The 26,050-nt window shown below is 40.1% G+C and overlaps 1 protein-coding gene across 16 annotated transcripts in view; it reads right to left on the reverse strand.

Annotated features, from left to right (window-relative positions):
• Window positions 1-26,050, reverse strand: part of RBFOX1 (RNA binding fox-1 homolog 1) — a 1,878,609-nt gene that overhangs the window by 23,665 nt on the left and 1,828,894 nt on the right. For all 16 annotated transcript variants that reach the window (XM_029058016.2, XM_029058005.2, XM_029058022.2 and 13 more), the window contains one exon: window positions 21,339-21,403. In XM_029058016.2, coding sequence (XP_028913849.1) covers window positions 21,339-21,403 — 65 coding nt within the window. The remainder of the gene's footprint in view (window positions 1-21,338; window positions 21,404-26,050) is intronic.

Consider the following 26,050-nt stretch of genomic DNA (forward strand, 5'->3'; position numbering starts at 1 on the left):
GGATGGGCAACCACTGGAGGTTCTTGAGGAGTGGGGAGACATGGTCTGAACATTTTTTAGAAAAATGAGGAGTCATTTTTTAGAAAAATGAGGAGTTTAGGAAAAGAGGAGTCATGGGAGGCAGAGAAGTCAGCAGGAAGGCAGATGCAATAGTCAAGGCAGGATAGGATAAGTGCTTAGATAATGATGCTACTGATGTCTGTTTAGTTGATTTGATGTCTGTCTCCCCCCTTCGAGACTGTGAGCCCACTGTGGGGAGAGATTGTCTCCATTTGTTGTTGAATTGTACTTCCCAAGTGCTTAGTACAGTGATCTGCACACATTAAGTGCTCAATAAATACAACTGAATGAATTAATGAATCAGTGTGGTAGCCGATTGGATGGACATGAAAGGACAGATTTTAGCAATGCTAGGAAGGTAGAAACAACAGGATTGGATGACAGATTGAATATGTGGGTTGAATGAGAAAGGTGAGTCACGGGCCACGTCAAGGTTACGGGCTTGCAAGATGAGGAGTGTGACACTGACTGCAGTCATGGGAAAAACAGAAGACAAGCCACTGGCAATTAGACAACGAATGAATCTGCCGTCTTCCTAAATAAAGTCAGAGTTGGGCCTCCACTATCAGCCGGAAAGCAAATGACTGCTGCAGGAAAGCCTTCCAGAGGGATACACTAACCCCGCTATGGCTTTTAGAACATTCTCTCAATGACAAACCCTGACCATAGCTTTCTGCCTAAAAACTTCGTGGCCTAGTGGACAGAGCACAGGCCTCAGATTCAGAAGGAGCTGGGTTCTAATCCCAGTTTTCCCACTTGCCTACTCTGTGACCTTGGGCAAATCACTTAACTTCTCTCTGCTTGGAGATTAAGGCTGTGATCCCTCTGTGGGACAGGGACTGTGTCCAACCCAATTAGCTTGTCTCTACTCCAGTGCTTAGAACAGTCACTGCAATACAGTAAGCGCTTTATGAATACCACAATTATTAGTATTATTATTAACTTCATGTTGCATAGGATGCTTACTTCACAATGAGGAAGAGTCATTTCCTGGGAAAGTAACCTAAGGGAAGTCCTGAACACAAGAGATCATCCAAAAGGAAAGCCTCCTTGCTTAATGTTTTCTTCTAGATTTTAGCACTGCACAGAATTCCCCCAAATTAAAATTTTACCTATCACATTTTGACCATAATTAAAATATTTTGAAGCAGAGCTAGAGTTTAAATCCTTGCCATTGTCTAACAATTCCATTCTCACTTTATAATGATATATTTCCATGGTTATGTCTATGCTGACCAAATAACAAATTTTTTATCCAATAAATGGCACTGTGCAATTCTATATTTCTTCAAGGCAGATCATTCCCTATTCTTTTAGAGCAAAGGATTAAAAAGATTTCAGGGTTAGAACAAAATGCTATAACACACCTGAAAGCTTGGTGGGAGTATTTCAAATTCCAAAGGAATCAGAATGCTACTCTGTATTTTCCATTAAAAAATTCAACTTTCCAGGATTGGCCTGAGAATTTTAGAGATGAAAATAAATAGAAAAACTCGATCAAAGCAAAATTCTGAGGAATAATGAGGACTTTTAAAATTAATGAGGCTTTTACAATTAACAATTCTAATTAGAATTAATGAGAATAGACTGACCAGAAAGACTATGGTTGGTGTATAGGGACCAATACTATCGCATAAGCTACTGTAGATGGTGTGCTTTGGTGTTTCAGAGAGGTCAATATTAGGTACTGTCATTTAATGGCTTGGAGTGAAGGGAGAAGCTTGCTTTCCCTGTGAAGTGAGACAAATCCAAAGCCTGTGATTTAGACTCTAAGTATTAAATTAGTCAGCAACATGACTTTAAAGTTTGCAAGTCTTTTTTCTGGGTTCCAATACTGCTTGGATGAAGCTCTCTCTCTAAATCCAAAAATGAAAATCCCAAATGGGATAAAAACACAAATCAACTAGATACAAAGTCAATAGTAGGAGGTGGATTGGAAACTAAGTTTAGAAGTAAAAAAGCCAACCACTCCATGTGCTGATTCCAAAGAAGCATTTTTTTCTCCTTTGGAATAGAACATTTATTCTATTCCTATTCTGGGACTTCAAAATACCAGATGTTCCCAAACAAACATAGCAATTTACAAATCTCAAGTCATTTTTATATGTTACCTTTCCAAGATCTTTTTTTCTTTTCATTACTCCAAATGTTAGATATGTTGAAAAATCTTATTTTGTCACAATCCTGAAATTCGGTAACTATTTTTCTCTTTATGGGCAGGGGTAGTAATAAGGCTGAAGAGTTTGGTTCTGTCCAGGGCATAAGAAAAAGTGCAGGTATGCCATTCTGGTTTGAAATATTTCAAAGCAGAAGCCTTAATTTTTTTTCCCTGCTTAGCTGAGCCACCTGGACTGGGGGTTCCATGGTGATATAGGGGCTGCCTGGTGGTCTGGGGGTTGCATGGTAATGCGGTTGATTGACTGGAATGGGGGGACTGCATGGCACAGTGGAGGTGGCATGATAATAATAGTAATAATAATGTTGGTATTTGTTAAGTGCTTACTATATGCAGAGCACTGTTCTAAGCACTGGAGGAGATACAAGGTAATCTGTTTGTCCCACGTGGGGCTCACATTTTTTAATCCCCATTTTTACAGATGAGGTAACTGAGGCACAGAGAAGTTGAGTGACTGGCCCAAGGTCACCCAGCTGACTCCCAAGCCCAGGCTCTTTCCACTAAGCCATGCTGCTTCTCTATGTGGCATGGTGCTGCAGGGCTCTATAGCAGGGTGGGGGCTCCAAGGCAGTTTGAGGGTTGCCAGGATGTGTAGAGGAGCTGCATGACAGCGTGGGACTCCGGCGGTGCGGGGTTCTATGGCAGCCTGGGGGCTGCATGATGGTGAGGGGGCTGAGTGGCAATTTTGGGGGTTCATAATTGTGTCGGGCTCCATGGTGGTGTGGGAGTCTGTGGCAGCGTGAGGGACAGGGGTTCATGGTGGTGCGGGGGGTCATCAGATAAATTGCCTCTATTGCTGTATTGTACTTCCTTAGCATTTAATACAGAGCTCTGCACATAGTAAGCAGTCAAAAAATACGATTAAATGAATGAATGAATGAGAGGGCCGCACTAGGGATGTAAGGGGAGGCAGTGCTCCCTGACAGTGAAGGGGTGCATGGCGGTACAGGGGCAGTAAGGTGGAGTGGGGCTCCGTGGCAGTACAGGCCTGGGCTGCCTGGTGCCAGTCATCCTGACGGCCACCAGCATGGCTGACGGCTTGCGCCTTGAGCTGGTGTGACTTCACTCAGGGCACATGGGGATGGGGAGCTGTTCTGAGGTGGGGGTGGATGGGGCCACCACTGCTTTCCCAGGCACACACACTCCTCACTGAGTTGCAGGACGAGTTGTAGTAAGTGGGCAGGGAATGGGTCTGTTATATTGTTATAGTGTATAACACTGGGGAGAGGCCCAGTACTTAGTACAGCTTAGTACAGACAACCTTCTCACTGTTCCTTAATGGAGTCTATGTTGCCACCGACCACTCGCCCACCTCTGGCCTGGAACGCCCTCTCTCCTCACATCCGATGGAAAATTGCTCTCCCCTACTTCAAAGCCTTACTGAAGGCACATCTCCAAGAAGTCTTCCCTGACTAAGGCCCTCCTCTCCTCTTCTCCCACTCCCTTCTTCACCAATCTTACTTGCTTCCTCATTCATCCTCCCTGCCATCCCCACAGCACATATTTATATATCTGTAGGTATCTATGATTCATTTATTTATTTACACTGATGTCCGTCTTCGCCTCTAGACTGTGAGCCTGTTGTGGGCAGGATTGTGTCTGTTTTTATATTGTATTCTCCCAAGTGCTTAGTATAGTGCTTTGCACACAGTAAGCGCTGAATAGGCTTGAATGAATGAATGCAATGTTCTGCACACAGTAGGCACTCAATAAATGGGATTGAATGAATGAATACAGTGCTCTGCATACAGTACGCATTCAATAAATAGGATTGAATGAATAAATACAGTGCTGTGCACACAGTAAGCACTCAATCAATCTGACCAACTGACTGAAGCAGGTCTCACTGCTGCTGCCTCCGCAGTTTACAAGACCTTATCTTGCATCTGATTGCAAGCTCCTTTTGGCCAGTTAGTTTGAGGTTTGTATCTCTTAATGTTTTTCCAAATGCTAAGGATTTTACACTCAGTAAGCGCTCAGTAAATTCCACTGATTTATTGATTACTCGTCCCTAGACCCTCACCAACTTCTCCATATCATCTTTAAAATGAGGGGACAATAATGGATGCATTCTTTATTGATAGTCTGACACAGAGTTCTAGTAGACCTAGTCACCTATTGCTCTATAATTTCCCCCTTTTCATGGATGGTAACTTTGGGGATCACACCTTTTGCAAACTTTAAAACTGGAGCACAGCTACCTCAGATGGTAAGGCATTTGAGAAACAGCGTGGCCTAGTGGAAAGGGCACAGACTGGGGACTCAAAGGACATGGGTTTTAATCCCACTCCTTCACTTATCTTCTATGTGATCTTGGGCAAGTCACTTCACTTCTCTCTGCCTCATCTGTACAATGGGAATTAAAGTGGTGAGCCCTATGTGGGGCATGGATAATGTCCACTTTGTCTACCTTGCATGTACTCCATGACTTAGTATAGGACCTGGCACATAAAAATGCACTTAAATACCATAAAATAGTGCAATCTTATTGGCTGCTGAACTCCATGTGTGCCTGCCACTGTTGATTCTAAAATTTGTTATGAATTTTCCTGTTTTCACTAGAACCATTATGTCCCCAACATTTCTGGAGTTTAGTGTCCCTCTCTTCCTTAATCTCCGAATATTGCTGTAATGGTGAGGAGGCATGGATCCCAGTTGGTTGAATTGCTTACCATTTATAAATGTACAGTATATGCAAGCTTTTGATCAATTTGTTAAAGATATTTCTTGAATACTATACCAAGGTCTTGAGGGAGTGCAATATAATAGAGTTAGTAGGCCCAGTGCCAGCCCTCAAAAAACTTACAATTTAGTGGAGTATGCAGCTCCATGAAGAATGGATTTTACTGGCTATCAGAAGGGATACTTTCAAGTATTAGGAAGCAGCATGGCCTAAGTGGAAAGAGCGCAGGCCTGGGAGTCAGAGGACTTGGTTTCTAATTCTGGCTCTGCCACTTGTCTGCTGTGTGACTTTGGGTAAGTATCTTTACTTCTCTGTGCCCCAGTTACCTTATCTGTAAAATGGAGATTAAGACTGTGAACCCTCTGTGGGTCAGGGACTGCCCAACCCGATTAACCTGTAGCTAGCCCAGCTCTTACAACAGTGTTTGACACATAGTAAACACTTAACAAATACCATAAAAAAATATTCACCGATCACATTGTCTCTGATGTATTCCAGTCCTATGTTGGCTTTTAAAATACACTGAATTCCTAATTAATTTTCAGCTTTATAAATAATGATCTCTGTGGCCTTTTTTTATAACAGTTCATGTGCCTAGCTAGTGTACCCAAATCCTATATTAGTGCTTTTGTTAAGTACATTAATTTGGATGTGTACTGCTGTTTTTATAAATAATGCAAATCCCCCTGAATGGTATGCTCATCTTTCAAAGTATTAGCACCCTCGACCAATTTAATGTCACTGGCAACTATGATGGACATGGGTTCAACTCCTTCATCTGAGTAATTTTTTCTAATGTATTAGTACTGTGCCTAGAATGAATTCCTATGGCAATCCATTTGATACTTCTCCCAAGACTGGTACCAAATTTTTCCATTTATTGGGGAAAAAAAAATGTATGATTGAAAAGGCCTTAACCCTGACCATAGAGGTGTAATGAGAATTCATTTTATGTAGTGAATTTAAAATGGGTAGCAAAAATTAAAACTATGAAATTCCAAAGCTAACAATTTTTTAAAAAACGAAACTTTTCTTCGCAACCCGAAGGTGATGCTAGCCAGTTGTGAAAACAATCTCAGGGAAGTGTGGATCTTTACAGAAGCTTGCCCATTTCTAATGAAAAGTCCAGTTGCAGGCCTGGGTTTTTATTAAGGGAGCTATTTGTGTTGAGGCAGCCTGAGCTCGCTCATCCCTCTACACTGTGAGCTCATTGTGGTCAAAGGGAATGTATCTACCAGCTCTGTTATGTTGTACTCTCTTAAGCTCTTAGTACATTGTTCTCCACAGAGTAAGAGTTCAGTAAATACAGTTGATTATTTATTGATAGGATTGCTAGAAAAAGCACAGGATGGGGAGTTAGGAGATCTTACGCCTATCTCACCAAAGTGCTTGGCACATAGAAAGCATTTGAACACTACAATTTTTAATAATAACCCCCAAGATTGTGAACTTCGTGGGAGACAGAGACTGTGTCTGATTGGATTATCCTGACTGTACCCCAGCATGTGATACAGTGCTTGGAACATTGTAATTAATCAGATTATTATTATTATCAAGTGCTGAGTCATTTCTGATTCATAGCACCTCTATGGATATATTTTCTCTAGAACATTCTGTCTTCTACCTTAATCCATAATCTTTCTAATGGCTATCCCTTAACTGTTATCTTTGTTATGGTTTCTACCAATCTAGCTCCTGGTCTGCCTTTCCAAGTTTTCCCTGGACTTTTCCTAGCATGAGTGTTTTCTCCAGAGAATTAGTTCTCTTGATTATGTGTCCAAAATATGCTCATCTAAGTCGAGTCATTTGGCCTTCCAAAGACCACTCTGGCTTAATTTGCTCCCAAATCCATTTGCTTGTTTTTTAGGCAGTCCATGGTATTTACAAAAACCTTTGCCAACACCACATTTCAAAAGAATTGATGTTCTTTCGATCCTGTTTTTTCACTGCCCAGCTTTCAGATCCATACATTGTGACTGGAAAAACCATAGAATTGACAATTTAATTAATAAATACCATTGTTATTTATTATTAACCATGGAGTGTGCTAACACTATCCTAATCAATGTTCCCACAGCTCGTTTCACCAGCAAGCTATCAATAAAATTTAGGGACGGTGCTATTCTTCCCCTTCTCTAAACTCATCACTGGTGTTTCCTTAGCAAGCCTGGAATGGGATATTTAGGTGCCTACTGAGGGCAATTTCCAGTTACCACATATCACTGTTTAGGTAAATCCAGGATAACGCTAGGAACAACACTAAATATGTGCACCATTCCATTTTTTTCTTTATTATGGTATATTTTAAGTGCTTACTCTCTTTTAGGAAATGTACTAAGTGCTGGGCTACATACAAGATAATCAGTTGGTCACAGTCCCTGTTCCACTTAGGGCACACAGTCTTAATCCTCATTTTACAGATGAAATAACTGATGCACAGAGAAGTTAAGTGCCTTGCCCATGGTCACACAACAGACACTTCCCACAGAGCCATGATCCAAACACCAAGGAGGACCTTGGACCTGGAAATGTTACAAAGGGGCCTCCTTTGTATGGGACCTGTCCTCTTTGGCATCTGGTTCCAAAGGATTCCAGGAGCCCTGATGTCTGCTAGGATCCCATGACCATTTGAGACTGTGAGGTTAGAAGGGTCCAAACTGGAAAGGATTCCTCACTTCGGAGAACCCCGGTCTAAATGTTTCGTTGGCCTTTGAGAAGGTTCACCCACGGTTTGGCAGGTTGGATAAAATCTTTCCAAACTTCCTAGAACTGCAGGAGATTCAACAAAGACAAATGAGGTGGGGCTCCCCTTTAACTTTCTAAAAGGATTCTCATCTTCACCCAATCGCCCAGACTAACTGGGAAAGAAAGAGGTGTTGACTTGCTCCTCACACCCCAGTGCTGCTTTTGCACCATTCCACCTCCTCCATCTTTTTCTTTCCCTTCCTTTGAAATCCACCTCTATGACCTATTCCAGATTCTAGTAACTGTCACCCCCCCAGGTGACACCCCCCACACCCCCAGGCTCCACCTCCAACTTTTTGAACCATTTTGATTCCTTTCTCAAATTCCTTCTCACTTTCTCCACATAGATATTCCTGATGACCCTTCCTCAGCCCACTTTCTATCATTCATCACTTCCATTGACCTCCTGCTCCACTCAACCTCATCCACTCACCAACTTCTACACATACTGGATCTCATCATCTCTAGTCACTGCATAGTCTCTTCCCTCACCAACTCCAAAATCCCTCTATCTGATCACAACCTCTTCACCTGCCTTCTCTCCCTCACACCTCCTCTTTGCAAAACTGTGCTGTCCCCACACAGAGACCTCTGATCTCTTGACTCAATCCAATTTTCTCAAGTCATCATGCTCCATTTAGCCTCTTACCCAAACTACCTTCCCTTGATGACCAAACTGACTTTCTCAATACCACTCTCTCTACTGAACTCAACTCACTCTCTCCTCAGCCCTTGATCAATCTCATATCACTAACCCTCAGCCCTGGATTATTGTCACAGTCAGTTTCCATGGCTCTTGTGCATGAACTGCAGAGTGCTGCTGGCAGAAATCTAGATATCAGGTTGCCTTCATCCACATCAAGTCTATCCTTATACGATTTAACTCTGCCTTGTCCTCTGCCTGGCAAATTTATTTCTCCATCCTTATTGATACCTATGCCCATTGCCCTTGCCAGTTATTCCAGACATTCAATTCCTTCCTCAAGCCCCCTACCCCCTCTTGCCTCCCTTTCTCTTGCTCCTAATGACCTGGCCACCTACTTTATTGAGAAAATCAAAACTACCAAGTGTGATCTCCCTATAATCTTCCCTGCCCCTCCACAGTACCACCCTTCTGTGGCCCCTTCTTCAACTCTCCCATCTTTCCCAGAAATAATTCCAGAAGAGATTTCCTGCCTTCTTTTAAAATCCACCCTTCCACCTGGACATCCAACACCATCCCTTTGCATCTTATCGAATTTCTTGCCCTTCCCTTCTTCCCTCCTTAACCACCATCTTCAACTGTTCACTCCCCAATGCCTTCTTCCCCACTGCTTTCAATCATGCCCATGTCTCCCCTATCCTAAAAAGCCCCTCCTTTGACCCTACAGTTTACTTCAGTGATTGCCCCATCTCACTCCTACCATTCTTCTCCAAACTCCTTGAGTGAGTTGTCTACACCCACTGTCTCAAATTCCTCTCCTCCATTTTTCTCCTCAACCCCCTCCAATCTGGCTTCCATCCCCTTCGCTTTACAGAATCTGCCCTCTCAAGGGTCACCAATTATTTCCTTCTTGCTAAATTCAATGGCATCTACTCTATCCTAATCCTCCTCAACCACTCAGCTGCCTTCAACACAGGTGACCATCCCCTTCTCTTGGAAACATTATCCAACCTTGGCTTCATTGACGTAGTTCTCTCCTGGTTCTCCTCCTATCTCTCTGGCCACTCATTCTCAGTCTGTATTGTGGCCTCCTCCTCTACCTCCCATTCCTTAACTCTGGGTATTCCTCAAGGTTCAATTTTGTGTCCCCTTCTACTCTCCATCTAGACCAACTCCCTGGGAGAATTCATTTGCTAACATGGCTTCAACTACCATCTCTATGTAGATGATTCCCAAATTTACATCTCCAGCTCTCATCTCTCTCCCTCTCTGCAATTTTGCATTTCCTTCTGCCTTCAAGACATCTCTACTTTTGGATGTCCTCCTGTCACCTCAAGCTTATCCTGTGAAAAAAAGAGCTCCATATCTTCCCACCCAAACCCTGTTTTTCCCCTGACTTTCCTATAACTGTTGACATTACCACTACCTTTCCTGTCTCACAAACCCATAACCCTGTCATTATCCTTAACTCCTTTCTCTCATTCAACCCCATATTCAATCTATCACTAAATCCTGTCAGTTCAATGTCCACAATATCACTAGAATTCATCCTTCCCTCTCCACCAAAACGTTATCACATTAATTCAAGCACTTATCTTATCCTGCCTTGATTATTGAATCAGCCTCCTTGCTGAACTCCCTGCCTCCTGTCTTTCCCCACTCCAGTTCATACTTCACTCTGCTGCCTGTACCATTTTTTCTACAGAAACATTCAGTTCATGTTTCCCCACTCTTCAAGGAACTCCAGTAGTTGGCCATTCACCTCCACATAAAATAGAAACTTCATACCATTTACTTTAAAGCACTCAATCATCTTGCCCCCTCATTCAGTCATTCATTCAATTGTATTCATTGAATGCTTACTGTGTGCAGAGCACCGTACTAAGCGTGTGGGAAAGTACAACCTACCTCACCTTGCTACTGTCCTATTACAACCCAGCCCTCACACTTGGCTCCTCCAATGCCAACCTACTCTCTGTACCTCAATTTTGTCTATCATGCTGCCTACCTCTCGCCCTCATCCTGCCTCTGGCCTGGAATGCCCTCCCTCTTTATATCTTATAGATGATTACTCTCCTCCCCTTCAAAGCCTTATTGAAGGCACATATCCTCCAAGAGGCCTTCCTTGACTAAGCCCTCTTTTGCTTTTCTTCCACTCTCTCTGCATTATCCCCCGTCCCAGCCCCACAACACTTAGGTACATATCTGTAATTTATTTATTTATGTTAATATGTGTTTCCCCCTCTATACTGTAAGCTTGTTGTGGGAAGGGAATGTGTGTGTTATACTTTTGTATTGTACTCTCTCAAGCACTTAATAAGGTGTTCCATACACAGTGACTGCTCAAAGCCCACCACTGATTGATGGATTAATTGATGTTTCACCTTTTCCCCTATACTTCAGCTACAGAACAATCTGCCTTATAGGAAAACTGACCTAAGTAGCTTCACTGTGGGCCTTGTGGGGCCAAAGTAGAAAACACATTAGTGACGCCATTCTTCCCCAGACTTAACTCCCCAATTCCCTTATTGGCTCTCCTGAGGAAAACATTTCAGTTTGCAGAAAAGCCTTCTTGCTGTCATGACAAAACTGTGAGCTTAAAATGGTGGCAGCTAAGCCAAAGTCAGTCTTGGCTGTCTTCGATCTCTGAACATCAAGGAGATCGGAGGAGGGAAAAACTTTTCCCTCTTGCAACCCAGGAGGTGTGGTGTCAGGAAAATATAGGGCATGGGATGGAGGATTCACAGTATCTGGGCAGAAGATCATCTGATGGAATCTTTCTCAAATTTCTCCTCTTCAATTTGCACCTCACTCTCAAGCACTATAATCCACCAGTTAGGCAAGTGAACCAGCCTAATTTACAAGTTGTTGTGATAAGAAATATGGAAATTTTGTTCAATGCTAAGTATTTGTCATAACTTTCAATAAAATCTAAACAGCATTTTCCAATACTACAATACAAACTAATAGGTTTACATGAATATGCATTTAAAAAATAACCATTTCTAAACACAAAAGAAAATGATTGCTAATTCCCACACACCCCGATCAGGATCCTCACCAAACACTCACACTCACTTGCCTTTAAGACCCCTTCATATATGTCCTTGTCCTTCTTATAATCAGTTAACTAGAAGCTGATTCACGGTTTTAATGGGAGGTAATCTCACGAAAACAACTTTTTGATACCCCAAGCATTGGAGAAAATTGTGAAAAGCAATTTACTTCTGTTCCACAATTGTTCACTAATATTCACTGAACAGCTACAGAAAAATTTTGGAAATGTCAGTACTTAATTTAAGAACAATCAAACTAAACCTCAACTTCTAGCATGTATGTATGCACATATTCAGTTCTCCTGGGTAATTTTCTATAAATAGATTAACACATTCATTCCTGCTTTCTTGTTTATGGTGCTTCTTTTATTTGGTCCTCCCAAAACTGTCAAAAGAGACTGCGTTACTTTGGTTCTACATTTTATTCCATGCTTTTCTTTCTGAGTCCAAGTGTATTTTAATTCCACATAGTATCTCACACCCTGCCATCCCTCCAAAAAGCCAAGTCATCTGATATTTTCATTTTACTAAATTATCATCCTTTGGACAATCCTTCTCATTTATTCTTTTGAATTCATTCTATATATTCATACATCCCATATTTTAACAGTACATAGTATCTTAAATATGCAAATGGCACATTCTCATTCTTCAGAGCTCTCTATACTTTGTCCCTTTAGCCTGGCACTTTTGTTGACTCTTCCCTCTTTTCCAGTCTTTAAAAGCTTCACAGCTAACGTAGCTTGTTTTTGAAAAACAAGGTACTGCTTTTTTTGTTGTTTTTTTTTGTGGCCAAGTCCATTTTCTGCAATCCTGATACTTAGACTTGACCAAAGGAGCTGTGAGGGTCTATATGTAATCGGCCTGCAGTTGGCTGAAAACTATTTAGTCTTACTGGCTTTTAATGTTTTCCTTAACTTTGAGTTAACTTGTGACTAATCCACATTTTAAAAAATATTTTTATATATTCATTCAAGAGTGCAATAAGAAGTTAGTGCCGATTAAAGGGCAAACAAATAATTTAATTTTAAAACATGCTTGTGGTGATTTAACCAAAAAATAAGCAGATGAAACTCTAGACATATTAATCTAAGCTCTCAATGATATTAAGTACCACTAAGCATCTTTAGTCCACAAAGGCTAGAAATTCCAAAGCTAAATTTGAAGCTAGTCTGACACTAGCTTGTGTATATTCACTGCCCTGATGTCTCTTTTCATCCCTCTCTTATGGCCATTTAAGTTCCTCCACTAGACTTTTCCTTAAAACTCTTCCTCATTTCATTTTTTGAACTGGGTTACTGATCTGGGTTCTGAAGCTCTGATCCAAAGAAAAATGAATTGTAGAATTTCTTAGAAAAGAAGCTATCCACAAGGTGTGCTTTCTTTAGCTTTTTGGTTCAAGTTCAACTTCAACCTAAATTTAAATCCCCAGGGCAATGGTGAGAAATCATATGAGGCTGGCCTAAACCCTCTTTCCCAGCTAAGTGTTTCCTGAATCTACTGGCTGGAAAGAAAATGGTGGTTGCTAGGAAACCACTTTTTCATGGATAGGGGCAACTTTACATGGCAATCTGTTCTGATGAGCTATTTTAGCATAACTTTGTCCTCTGTTTGCCACTCTTCTCGCCCCCACTCCCTTGCCTCAACTAGGAGTTTTAAATCCTGGATTACTAACAGTAGAACTTTCTGAGGTTTTGGGGTTTTTTTTAGGGTATATGTTAAATGCTTACTATGTGCCAGGCCCTGTACAAAGCACTGGGGTAGATACAAATAAATCAGGTTGGACACAGTCAATGTCCCTTATGGAGTTCATAGTCTTAGTTCCCACTATACAGATGAGTAACTGAGGCAGAGAGAAGTTAAGTGACTTGCCCAAGGTCACAGTAGACATGGGGTGGAGCTGGATTTAGAATCCAGGTCCTTCTGACTTCCAGGCCTGTGCGCTTTCTACTAGGCCACACTGCTTCTCGTAGAGATTGGTAAGAGGAGAGAGGGGAAAGGAAGAATGGGACATCTATCTAGGTCAGAACATTTACGTCAGAATAGAAGCTGACTGTAGAAATTGAAGGTGATACGTTGGCAGATTTGTTTGCTTTCAACCTTTTCTCTTGATTGATTGATAGACTGTTCTCAATTTGCACCCTATACGCTGGGCAGAAACAATGGCAGAGCAGAACCTCCTCATCACTTGCTTCCCACTTGTTCCTTCTTTCCCCCTCTGGGGCTTTCTGAGTAGCTGCAGAGGTGAGATGTTAAAGCTGAGCATGATCAGGAACCAGCTTTTGCTTGTAAAAAGGAGCAGCATGGCCCAGTGGAAAGAGCACAGGTCTGGGAGTTATTGGACCCGAGCTTTTTTTATGGTATTTGTTAAGCGGTTACTATGTCTTGTTCTAAGCACTGCATAGATGCAAGTTTATCAGGGCAGATAGCAGATACAGTCTCTATACCAAGTGGGGCTCACAATCCAAAAAAGGAGAGAATCCTCATTTTGCAATTGAGGAAACTGAGGTACAGAGAAATTAAGTGATTTACCCAAGGTCACACAGCAGACAAGTGGCACAGCCAAGATTATAATACAGGTCCTCTGATTCCCAGGCCTGTGATCTTTCCACTAGACCAAGATGCTTCCTGGCTAATCCTTAATCCCAGTTTATTCTAATCCCAGCTCTGCCACTTATCTGTTTTGTGACCTTGGCAAGTCACTTCATGTCTCCGTGTCTCACTTACATCATATGTAAAATGGGGTTTAAAACTGTGAGCCCCATGTGGGACATGGGCTGTGTCCAACCTAATTATTTCCTGCATCGCTTAGTATAGTGCCTGGTAATTAAAGAAATACCATTAAAAATCAGCAGCTACATCTAGGAGCACATTTTAGCTTCTTCCTTGTACCTTAACAAACTTCTTCCTGGAAGCTTGGAACTGCCCAGCCAAAATTCCCCAGCACTCCTAGACCAGAACTGATCATTCAAAGAAGGTGGGTTCACTGTGAAGATATAAGGACTCACAACTGAATTCAAGGCATGTGTTTATGGCCATTCATTGGTGTTCCTGGGTGATTTTCAGCCTTGTTGTTGCACAGTGCTTGAGCCTTTACTCTGCCTTTACTTCCCTAGATTCTCCCTTTTCATAGAGAAGCAGCGTGGCTCAGTGGAAAGAGCATGGGCTTTGGAATCAGAGGTCATGGGTTTGAATCCCAGCTCGGCCACCTGTCAGCTGTGTGACTTTGGGGAAGTCACTTAATTTATCAGTGACTCAGTTACCTCATCTGTAAAATGGGGATTAAGACTGTGAGCCCCACATGGGACAACCTGATTCCCCTGTGTCTACCCCAGCGCTTAGGACAGTGCTCAGCACATAGTAAGCGCTTAACAAATACCAACATTATTATTATTATTATTATTATTATATTCTCCTCCGGTGCCTTATCAATTTGTCCTGGGACCAATCTACAGTTGCCCTTTAAAAGGGAAACTGCTCTGAGCCCACTCTGGGCAGATTATCTACAGTATAGATAATAAGGTCCTTTATTTCCTAATAAAGACATTTCTACAAAGGGCTCTGGCATCTATTATTCCAAAGTATATTAAAGAACTTTATTTCCCTCTGGCCTCAATGACATTCTATGGGAAATGCTTTCAAAAGCACAAGAGACTTTCTTCAATGAGCACCACAGTCTTCTGGAACACTGGCTTCACTTTCAATTGACAAAAGAGCTGTGCTAGGAACCCTCTCAGAAATAGAGCTGATTGGCCACTGAAGGGCCAAACTGGAGTAGTAATCATATTTCTTAAGCCCAAACTGAGTGCTAAGAACTGTACTAAGCAATGAGAAACAATTGCAGAGGGGGGAATTAGCCACGGTCCCCGGCCCTCAAGGGTTTCAAAATCTACGGTGCCAACTGAAACATTATTTGAAAACAATGTACATTGTTGTTTTTTTACCTAAAGGAGACTCAGTTGTAATACTTTTTCTACAACTAGAACTGCTATTTTTACTACTGCTACATTCCCACTCAGAATTGATGTATATCTTACAGGGTATACTCACGTTACAGAGAAACCATGGAAAAATCACACACGTGATCCTGGGGTTTCTGAACTAGAGCTAAAACTACAGCCCTGGTCACTGCATCATGGAGGGGGAAAGGAAGGAGAAAGAGTGCTTGTTTTTTCAGTTTTTGAGATTCCACAGAATCCGATGGAATTAGCAAATTTCATTTGTTGTTCTAGGACAACAGAAATCTAGACCCTTCATGACTCTGTGACTACGTTCTAGGAAAAAACAGTCATGAAGGCAAATTAGAGCAGCATTTGACTTCTGGCAACCTCCCATATTAGTTTCCTAATGTAAAATTTTAACATGATGCTAACAAACATGACTAGGATACCAAACAAACCCAAAATTTTCACTTTATAATGAATAATGTTTTTTCAGAACATAATTCAAGAATTCTTGTCAAGAGGCAGATAGACTTTTCCTGGGTGAATTTTGACTTTTGTTTGAGGAAAAATCAAGCAGATTTTAATGGTAGGTCAAAAGGCTTAAAGATTCAAGTTCCAATAAAAGGAATATTTGGAGATAGAAGAGAGTTACTGTTCTTTGTCTGAACTGAGCTGCCCATTACTATGCTAGAATACTTTTATTCTGCTGCATGGTGTAAGTATGCATAATTATTATGCACTTAAGTTAGAAGAATTTTAAAAATATCTTCCTATAAAAATTTTTAATGGTAAATTAACTTTTCCCTTGGAGATACCATTATGTTTTATATGCTGTCAACCCCTTAATTTTTAATATATATCATATTAATAAGGATTTCAAGCAAAATGGTCCCTCCTTTCATAAGATATGACTGGGTTGCTAATTCCACTACTGCATTTCTCTAATACTTATTTATCAACCAAATCGGAAATGAATGCCTAAAATAGAGACTTTATGGTATCAATTTGTGGAACTCGAGGGAAAACTCTGCTTTATGTAGCCAAATTATTAAGGCCAGGTTTGACACAATTAGTGTACTCAAACATGGCGTGTAATTTGCCCAATCCACACTGTCCCTGACTCTGTTTTCATTGGCTACATCAAACTGAGTAAGGGACCAAACATAGTGTGGGAGGTTGCATTTTTGTTTTATTGATCCAACAGTTCTGACTAGTTAATTCAGAGAGAATCCTGGGGAAAGTCAACCATATGTTTTCTAGGGAGAGAAAACAGAAGAAGGTCATCAGGGCTAAGTGGGATTGCCTCTTTTGGACTGGGGATTTCCTCTTTGTTGACAGGAAACCTATGAAAAATGGACTCAGGAAACACAAATTTATCACCCTGACCTCTAAAATATTTAGTGTAACGATAAAGTTTTCTATAGCAAAATGTGGTGAAAGTAGCTCAGTCTATGGAATGGAGTAGCTATAAACAGTAGTGTCCTGGCAAGATCTGCAGCATAAATTATAATTGAAAACCAAAGTAATTTCTTCACTGCAATGACATTATCCAAAATTCTGAGTGGAAAAATGGCCTAATACTTAATTTGTCCAGAGTTCTCTGTATATGTGACTATCAACTATTTATTCATTCATTCAATTGTATTTATTGAATGCTTACTTACTTATTGAGCAGTATATGTCCAGGGAGGTAACAGGCCTGGGGATCAGAGGACCTGGGTTCTAATCCTGGCTCTTCACCTGTCTGCTGTGTGACTTTGGGCAAATTACTCAGCTTCTCTGTGCCTCAGTTGCCTCATCTGAAAATTGGGGATCAAATCCTACTCCCTCCTACTTAACCAATCAATTGTAATTCATTCAATTATAGTTACTGAGTGCTTACTGTGCACAGAGCACTGTACTAAACCCTTGGGAGAGTACAATATAACAATAAATGGACTCAATCCCTGCCCACTGGGAGGTCCATATGGGAAAGGAGCTATGTCTAACCTGATTATCTCATATCTATCCCAGAGCTTTGTAGTGTAAATGGCACATAATAAACACTTATCAAGTTCCATCATTATTGTATCCCTTTCTTCAACATATTTTGTTGAAAATGAGTGTTATCTAGAATAAGCAGAACAAGTAAAAAATATTTTTGCATTTTAACTAAGATCTGATTTTTCTAAATTACACACACATCACATACACTTCCATTGGTATTTTAGGAAAAATTTACTCTGCAAGGAAGATGTTTTTCTTTTTCCTGATCAAAAATGCAACAACAATCAAATCATGAAACACAAAATCAATAGCCAATCAATAAAAATAAGCCTGCCCTTGGGCTTAATTCAAGCAAGCCATTCATTTAGCTTATGCAATGGACCTATCAAACCCCATTCAGCATTTCAGACATACTAGCAACATCAAGTGAACATGCAATGACCAAATGAGAATATGCCCCACTGCCATGCATTAACCATGTTCATCTCTGAAATAAAATTTGATATCTTAGCCAGTTTTTCTTAAATCACTCTGGAAGTACATGAATTATTGTTGTTAAAGTTAGGAAATACTCTGTCCAATTACCATTGCTCCTTTTAAGATTTTAACAAATGTTTAACCTTTGCCTACTCCATACAGCCCTCTATTTCCTTGTGAAATCTCCCTCCAAACAGAACTTCTATCTTTTATAGGCTTAAATATCAAAACTTCTACGGTGCTTCAGAATGCCCCCAAATATTATTCTAGGATTGGGTCAGTGGAGGCAGTTTTTGAGAAGCAACTTGGCCTAGAAGAAAGAATACAGGCCTGGGAGTCAGAGGAGCTGGGTTCTAATCCCATCCCTACCTCTTGTCTGTCTGTGACATTGAGCTTGTCCCTTAGCATCTCTAGGTCCCTTAATATCTCAGCTGTAAAATGGGGATAAAATACCCCTTTTTCTCTCTTAGACCATGAGCTCTATATGGCCCAGGGATTGTGTCCAACCAGGTTATCTTACACTGCGCTGAGAACAGTGCTTGGCACATAGTAAGCGCTTAAATACCATCATTATTATTATTACAATGCTTGGCACATGGTAAATACTTATCAAATACCACAAAACAAAACAAGCATGGGCCCTTTAAGAGCCCACACCACAGTCCCTGAGGTTATATTTCCAATTGCATTATTCAAAAGGCTCAGGTTTTTCATTTAATGAAGATTACATCTTGAAATGAAGCAGAGAAATGTTGTTTTCTGGTTTTACCAATTTTCTGCCACTCATCTTAGCCCTCCCTCAGCTGTTGCTCCTGGTGATGTTCCTGGGAGCCCTATTTCCCCAGGGGTGGGTGCATGATAGCAGACCAAATCCACTGTTACCTAATGCTCACAGTGTTAACTATTCACTAGAACAGGTTTTTTTTGTTTAACCTTAATGCTGGGCACCAAGCTAATTGTATGTCATTGTTTAAATTCATTTGAAAGATATCCCACCCGCTAAACCCAAAGCAATTCTCTTCTCTCACACTTGTCCCTGCTGATGCTTGAGGATAAAAGATAGTTTTGGGGGTATAATAACAGTCTACAACACAGATATTATCTACTGTCTTGCTGTTCTTGGACTTCTTAATGGACTTGTCTATTTTAAAGTGCCAAAACCCATATTGGATGCAAACAGCTCTTTCTCATACTGTCACCTTGCTGAAAACAGTCAGCCACAAGATGGAACCTCATTAACTGCCATACATACAATTTTCAAACCGACAAGAAAAACCATTTTTAGGAGGGATCGCTTCATGCCAATTTATTGCATCATTCATTACATTTGCCTCGATGTTATGTTTATGTGTACTGTAAATATCACATTATGAATAAAATGATTTAGGGTCTTGTAATACCAAAAGCAATCAGAAAGACCAATTGTGTAAAATTCAAAATTGAACATCAGAAGAGGACAATTACATAGAAGACAGAAGATTCAGGTAGTTTTCCTAAATTGGAACTGCTGTACTAAAGAATTAATTACAGAGTTATTCAAGTCTGACCAATTTAAAATTTGGAAAACACCAATAAGCCCGGACAATAAGACACCTAATTTAGGCCTGCCAATTTTATTCCATACACAGATTCATATCCTGTGCTAAAATAATTCATCACAAATTTTAAAATGATTTGTGATTGCGATTTAAGGTAACTGAATGTGCAAATAGTTTCACAAAAGAAACAACATTAACATTGTTTCTTCAAAATATTTAGGATTCCCTTGGAAAAAAGCAATTAAAATTTTATCTTCGTAATTAATCACCCCAATCTTATTCATCTGGGGGTATGGGTGTGTATTCTGAGGAAGTAGATAAAATTTCAAAGAAATAAATCCCTTTAGGGTTCTTTTTTTTCAGCAGACTATAGTTACTACTATTATAATTATACACAAAAAGAGTACTTGGAAATTTAGGATATTAGAGATATTTTCATAAATATAATTAAGGGTTGTAACTATGCTGCAATACTACTGATACCATCTGAATCTTCTTTGTGGAAAAAAATCACTCTAAATCTTTTCCTTTATAGAGGTATCTTGAATTTTTCAATGTCATCATCATTTTTATTAGCTTGGATGACCATCTCATTCTCTTGAGTCAATGCCAAAGAATATCTTAGATTTACAGAACATATAAGATTTGATGTTTTACCTTTTGGCATCTGATTTTTGTGAGTATCATTTATGTAATTTAAGCTGCATCTTGATACAGTTCACTTTCTCTGTAGGTATAACATTGAAAACTTTTTGCTGTTCTCAAGAAAAAAAATAAAGCATGTATACTTTAAGAAATATACCTGCCTGAATCTGGAAATAAACTGCCCTAATTTTGTCCTTACTTTTTGGACTTTCAAAATTAACTTTTCAAGCATTTGGATACTTTATTTTATATGCTCATAAAAAAATACTGTAGCTGCAACATGCTAACAACACACCTTTGTGAAAATGAAATGAACACTATTATTGAAAAAGCAACTCCACTGATCAATCTAGGTAGAACAAAATGCACCATGAGCTCAGTGTGTCTTGCATTGCTCGTTGATATTACTGATTTCAGGAGTCATATAAAGTAACTTGCTTACCTGTCTGATACAGCATGCCTCAGCCACACATGCAATTTTTTTTTTATATTCAGAAACATTTAAAAAAATAAAAGTCATTACCAGAATAAGCACTTTTGACAGCAACGGTGCATGCATAGCATTTTAACATTCACATCGTGTCTTTGGAAATTTGAATCAACAAACTGCATTTGATTTACATACATTCACACGTTCACACTTCAGGGAATCTTTCTTGGAGTAAGTTACAGGAACACAAAAATCACTCACTGCTTTCTATTTAGGAATCTCCTCTGCGGAACCCCAAACCACCTCAGCTTGACCCTGAAATCAGCACGCCTACTGGACACTCTTCTACTTCCAATCACCCTGCCCAATGTCTGGTTGCAGATTTTGAATCCAGCTCCTACATTCTCACTTCAAACAAAGCCTGCCCCACACAACAGATACTCATTCCCTTTTGCAAACTGCATTTGAAACCCCAGTTTAGAAGTTATGCTTTTTCTACAATGTAGAGGTCAAAGTTGGAGTATACCGAAGGAACATTTTTGTTCTTATTCAAAATGTAGAAGGCTCGGGAAGCTATGTAACTATTTGGAAAACGGTCACCAGTTTTTCCCTATAGATTAATAAACTATTATTGTTATGCTGAAATGTCTGTCTTACTTGAGCAGCTATATGGTTGTATATATGGGATACTTTTGCAGGGTCAATTTGGGATTAGAAACCATCATTATATATCATGACCTGGCCTACAGATCCAGAAGACTAGTATTGTAGTAAATGATTCTCAGTTAGCACTCAGCCTCCTCTCTCAAGCTCTTTTAATGCCTGAGGACACTTCAGTCTAACTTTCCTTGCTCTACCAAGCTGGGATGCGATTTGACCAAGATTAGGAGCTGATGCTGTCTCTCATTGGCTGGGTTATTTTACATGAATTTATCCTTAATCCAAAAGGACTTACCTGTCACTGTAGGCAGCTGCAGTGGCAGTGGCAGGTTGGGCATACCTGTAGGCAGCATAACCACCCTGAAAGACAAGTACAATTCATCTTAGGAGATCATCATGGTTATACGCAGTATTTCCCAACACTCAGGCAGAACTATAAGGTCTTTGACCTAAACAGTGCAATTCTCCCCATGACGTTAAATGAAGTGACTGGGTGGTGGGTTCACTTGATCTGGAGAGTTCATTGGTTGAATACCAACCCCCTCCTTCTTCCTGATGTTTCGATAGATTTAATTCCACTCAACCATAGGGATGAATCAAGATCATTTTAACCAAAGTCTCTGGACAGTAATTTCTTCTGTGAAGAAATTAACAGGGTGCCTAAATACATATTTTAGTGGTTTTTAAAGCTCTCCATTGAAGCAGGTTGGAAAGTATAGGTACCTTTCTGTACCCTGAACATTTAAAAAACGGTATTTAAAGTGATAGGATGCCATATGACATTTTGGTTCGATGAAGCATGCATTGTCTTTGTTAAAACAAATGTCCCAAAATATTTTAATTTGTAAATCAAATCATTATTAAGAAGGATTTTTTAAAAAATTCAATTAGCATTCAGTTGTACGTAGCCATAACTGCAGCTGTTCAATTAAGAAAAAGGGACAAACAAGCACACATTTTTGAACAGAAATGTGTGCAGTGATGCATCAATGATCAAACTGTGAAAACAGTAAGAGCTTCCTGTTCAATGGACCGTGGTGGCGCATCAACCATTTCAAAATGATTTCAGCATAATTAACAAAAGGGACTTTATCTCCACAGATAACACAAACACCATTTGTAGTCCTACTAGAATCTACCTTCCCGGAATTTGGGACAGAGGACGGTTCCCTGTGCCCTGAGCAAGGGCGTCTCATTGACGTGGGTGGGAGGGTTCAATGCTCTTTATCCATGTACAAGGTCATCCAATGAGTCAATCCACAGTATTTGTCTAGGTTGCAGAGCTCTGTACAAAGATTTGAACCTTTCCAAAAGAAAGCAAAAGAACTGGTAGACATTCCCTGCCCACGGTGAGCTTAGGGTCTAGAGAATCTATAATGAACTACAGTCTGGAGGACTGAACAGAATGCATCTCTCAAAGAACTGAAGGAAAGCAGAAAAACTGCTTCTACTGCCCTGTCCTTCAGTTTTTGATTGAGGGGGCCCTGGTTTATTGATATGAGAAGAGCTAAAGGGCTTTCAGAAGCAATGGAAGTGACTCTCCTCCTCCTTGTACAAAGCTGTCAAGGCACATCTACTCTTATTTTCCATAAACTGATCTATTTAGTGCTCATCCATCTGAAGGATGCTGCTTCTTTGTCTAATTCATTCAATTGTATTTATTGAGAGCTTACTGTGTGCAAAACACTGTACTAAGCGCTTGGGAAAGTACAATATAACAATAAACAGATATATTCCCTGCTCACAACAAGCTATGAAGTCCAATTAATGTACCTGACATTACAGTATCGTGGATCCTTTGGCAACAGCAAAGTTACTTTATTAATGAAGCAGTGGAGAACAGGAAAATTCAGATAGCCTACCTAAAAGGACAGGCCTCCCTAGGTCTGTGTCACTCCTCTAGGCCTGTGTCACTGTGGTACCATTGTGGCAGTCAGTCTTTTTGCTTAGCTAATATTAGGGTAAGCTTAATGTCTGATATTATTAAAGGTCTGGTAAAACATTCTGGTGGCCTTTTCACCTTGAACCAGTGGTTGAATTGGCTTGGGGCAAGCATAGCATTTCGATCACTTTTACTGAGAGAAAATGTGACAAACTTGATCTTTGGTGTCATCATCACTGGATTACTAGGCAAAGTCAATTTTTTCAAAATGTTTTTATTGCCATAAGCCATCAGCATGATCTCCAGGAACCCTGCTGCCAACACATACACCAAACTGGTAGACAGCCTGGCAAGCTTTCTCATCCCCCTTTTCGACCTCCTCTAGACTGCATCCTCTTCGTGGGCAGGGAACGCATCTACCAACTCCATTATATTGTACTCTTCCAAGCATACAGTGTTCTGAACACAGTAAGCACTCCATAAATACAATTGATTGATGGATTGATCCTATCCCGTTGATGTGTTTGAGGCCTCAGGGCAATTTCCAGCATCCCAACTTGCTCCACTCCACCCAGGTGGAGAAGATCAGAGACAGGCTCTTGCTTCTGCAGCTTCAGCATTCTGGTTACTGTTTTACTGCAGTAACTGCTAACAGTTGTAGTTTTGACCCAATGGCTGGAATGCATATTTCATAAATCAGGTTTGCCTACTACTTATAAGGAACCCTCCATACTATTGTTCTGACCGAAGAGCCCATCTACCCAGCTGGCAAACCCAGGTCATCCTGGAAGCAGGTCCCACTGAAAATGATCCACTCACTGGACTCGGGGGTTGCCTGCAGCCTTGTTTCTGAAGAGACCGCAGGCTAATTTTAAACCACTGTTCAGCAGATATTGGGTCTCACTGTGGTGAAGGGTCAACATACTGCACTATTATTTCAGCCAACTGGTGATATGTAGTCCCAGAGATTTGCATCTCATCAACTGACTGACTGCCAGTTGAGGAATTTAGACAATCTGCCACTGGAAATGTATCAAGTTACAGGAACCCAGCATTACAGGGAGAGCTGTTTGATTTTAAAAACAAGACTTCTTTAAGGGTTTCTCTTTTCCTTTGACGGGGTTGTTGCAGAGATGAAATTCTAAAGGGTAAATCCTTAGGGGATAAAAATGGACAGTCAGCATCCAAAATTCTCCTTCCTCCTCTGCCCCCTGTGGGACAGAGACTGGGTCCAACCTGCTTGTATATACTCCAGTGCCTTAGAACAGTGTTTGGCATCTAGTAAGGGCTTAACGAATTCACTCTTGTCATTATTATTATTGTCATCATTATTATTTCATCACCATCATCATCCCTGGACAGCAGTAGCTAAAAGGGAAGACTCCAACCAATCAGAAATCATCTTGAGGATGCAATCCCTTAAAGCAAAACAAAACCAGCACCTGTAAGACTTCCCCCAGAGTTTAGTCATTTTCCTATTGGTAACAAAAAGCCCAGTTACAAACCTCCCTTTTGGTCATTTAAAAAGAGGCTTTAAACATGTGTGTTGCTTGGAAAAAATATGGATTTGTACATTTTTTTTCCTACAATTGTCAGTTTTGCATCAGGCAAACTCAATCTATATGTCCTCCATTTCAGGCTGTGTTGTTTTTTTTTCGGTGTTGGGGGTCTGGATTAAGGATTGTGGATAGGCAAACTGGAACAAAGAAGAGTAAAGTCTAGAAATTACAATCTCTGGAAGAGAAGTAATAAAAGTTAACTTGAAAGTTGCCAGACAATAGGTTACATGATCCAAGTGGCATATGGTGATGTCCTTTTGGCTATCACAGCTACTCCTTACATCTGATGAGACCCTCGAGAACAACTCACTGGAAATCACTGCTCTAGAGAACTGTGATTGGTTCCGACTTTGGAGGAATGGCATTGACTTCTGGAAGAGTAGCAGACTGAACCTGATTTGTAAATGTCAAATGGCAATACATTTGGGTCAGAGATAAAGGTGTTAGTTGAACTTAGGTGGAAACAGGATTAAGTGGATAGAAAATTTGTCATCTGCACTGTAATTTTTTTAAATTGTACTTGAGATTTTTGACTATGAAATCCTTGTTAAGAATGTATTATTTTCATGCATTAAGTCAATGCAACCTTTGTGCACAAATTGAAAAGTGATTGAAAAAATGACAAAGTACTTTAATTTGCCTTTTTAACAGGTAACTCTAATCAATTTTACTACGTCATATTTTGTAATTCACTGAGCACAGCCTAGACATTTTCAAGGTCCTGAAAATTTCATTTAAAGGCTTTCAGTTTATAGTACTCACAGTAACCAGAATATATTACAATTGATTAGGTCCTCCAAATCAAAAGTATCTCTCTGACAATTTTATGCTCTTATTTTTATTAGAGTTAAGAGAAAAGGAGGCAAAATTTCATCTTTCATTTTAAAAAATGCCCCCATATCTCACTTTTAGGTTGGAAAATAAAAAGTTTAAGTAATTCTATAATTTAAAACTCTTAAGTGCTTTAGAATAACAATAATAACACTTCTGGTAATGCTCTGAGAGTCAAGTTTATCCTATTTATTACTCCTCCCTTCTGAACAGTATGCCTAATCTTCCTCTCATTTAGACTGAGCCCCATGTGGATCAGGGACTAGATCCAATCTGATTATCCTGTATCCACCCCAGCAGGGCTTAGTGCAGTGCTTAGTACAGGGCTTAGCACATAGGAAGCACTTAACAGATAGCACTTTTTTATTGTTGTTATTACCTTAGACCCTCCTGAAAACTCTGTTAAATGCTTTTAAGCTACAAACAATGAGGCATTACCATGCCCTGCATAGAGTTTACATATGGGAATTCTGTCTCCAGGTTAAAAAAATTCTGTCTCCAGGTTAAAAATGTATTTATTCAGGGTTGATAAACCAGCTAAACATTGAAAATCACTTCTCCATTTGGGGTGTCAGAACATTAGCTTTCCATACAAACTTTCAAATAGAATGCTACCATCAATCCCCATAGTTGCCATCATGGAAATCAAATCTCCAGTGTGTGTATACTTTAGAAATACTGAATTAATTACACCCAGGAGATGGAAATGTTCCTTTCCTTAGGGTGATTCTTCTT

This window comes from Ornithorhynchus anatinus, chromosome 2 (assembly GCF_004115215.2).
Source record: "Ornithorhynchus anatinus isolate Pmale09 chromosome 2, mOrnAna1.pri.v4, whole genome shotgun sequence".
NCBI lineage: Eukaryota > Metazoa > Chordata > Mammalia > Monotremata > Ornithorhynchidae > Ornithorhynchus > Ornithorhynchus anatinus.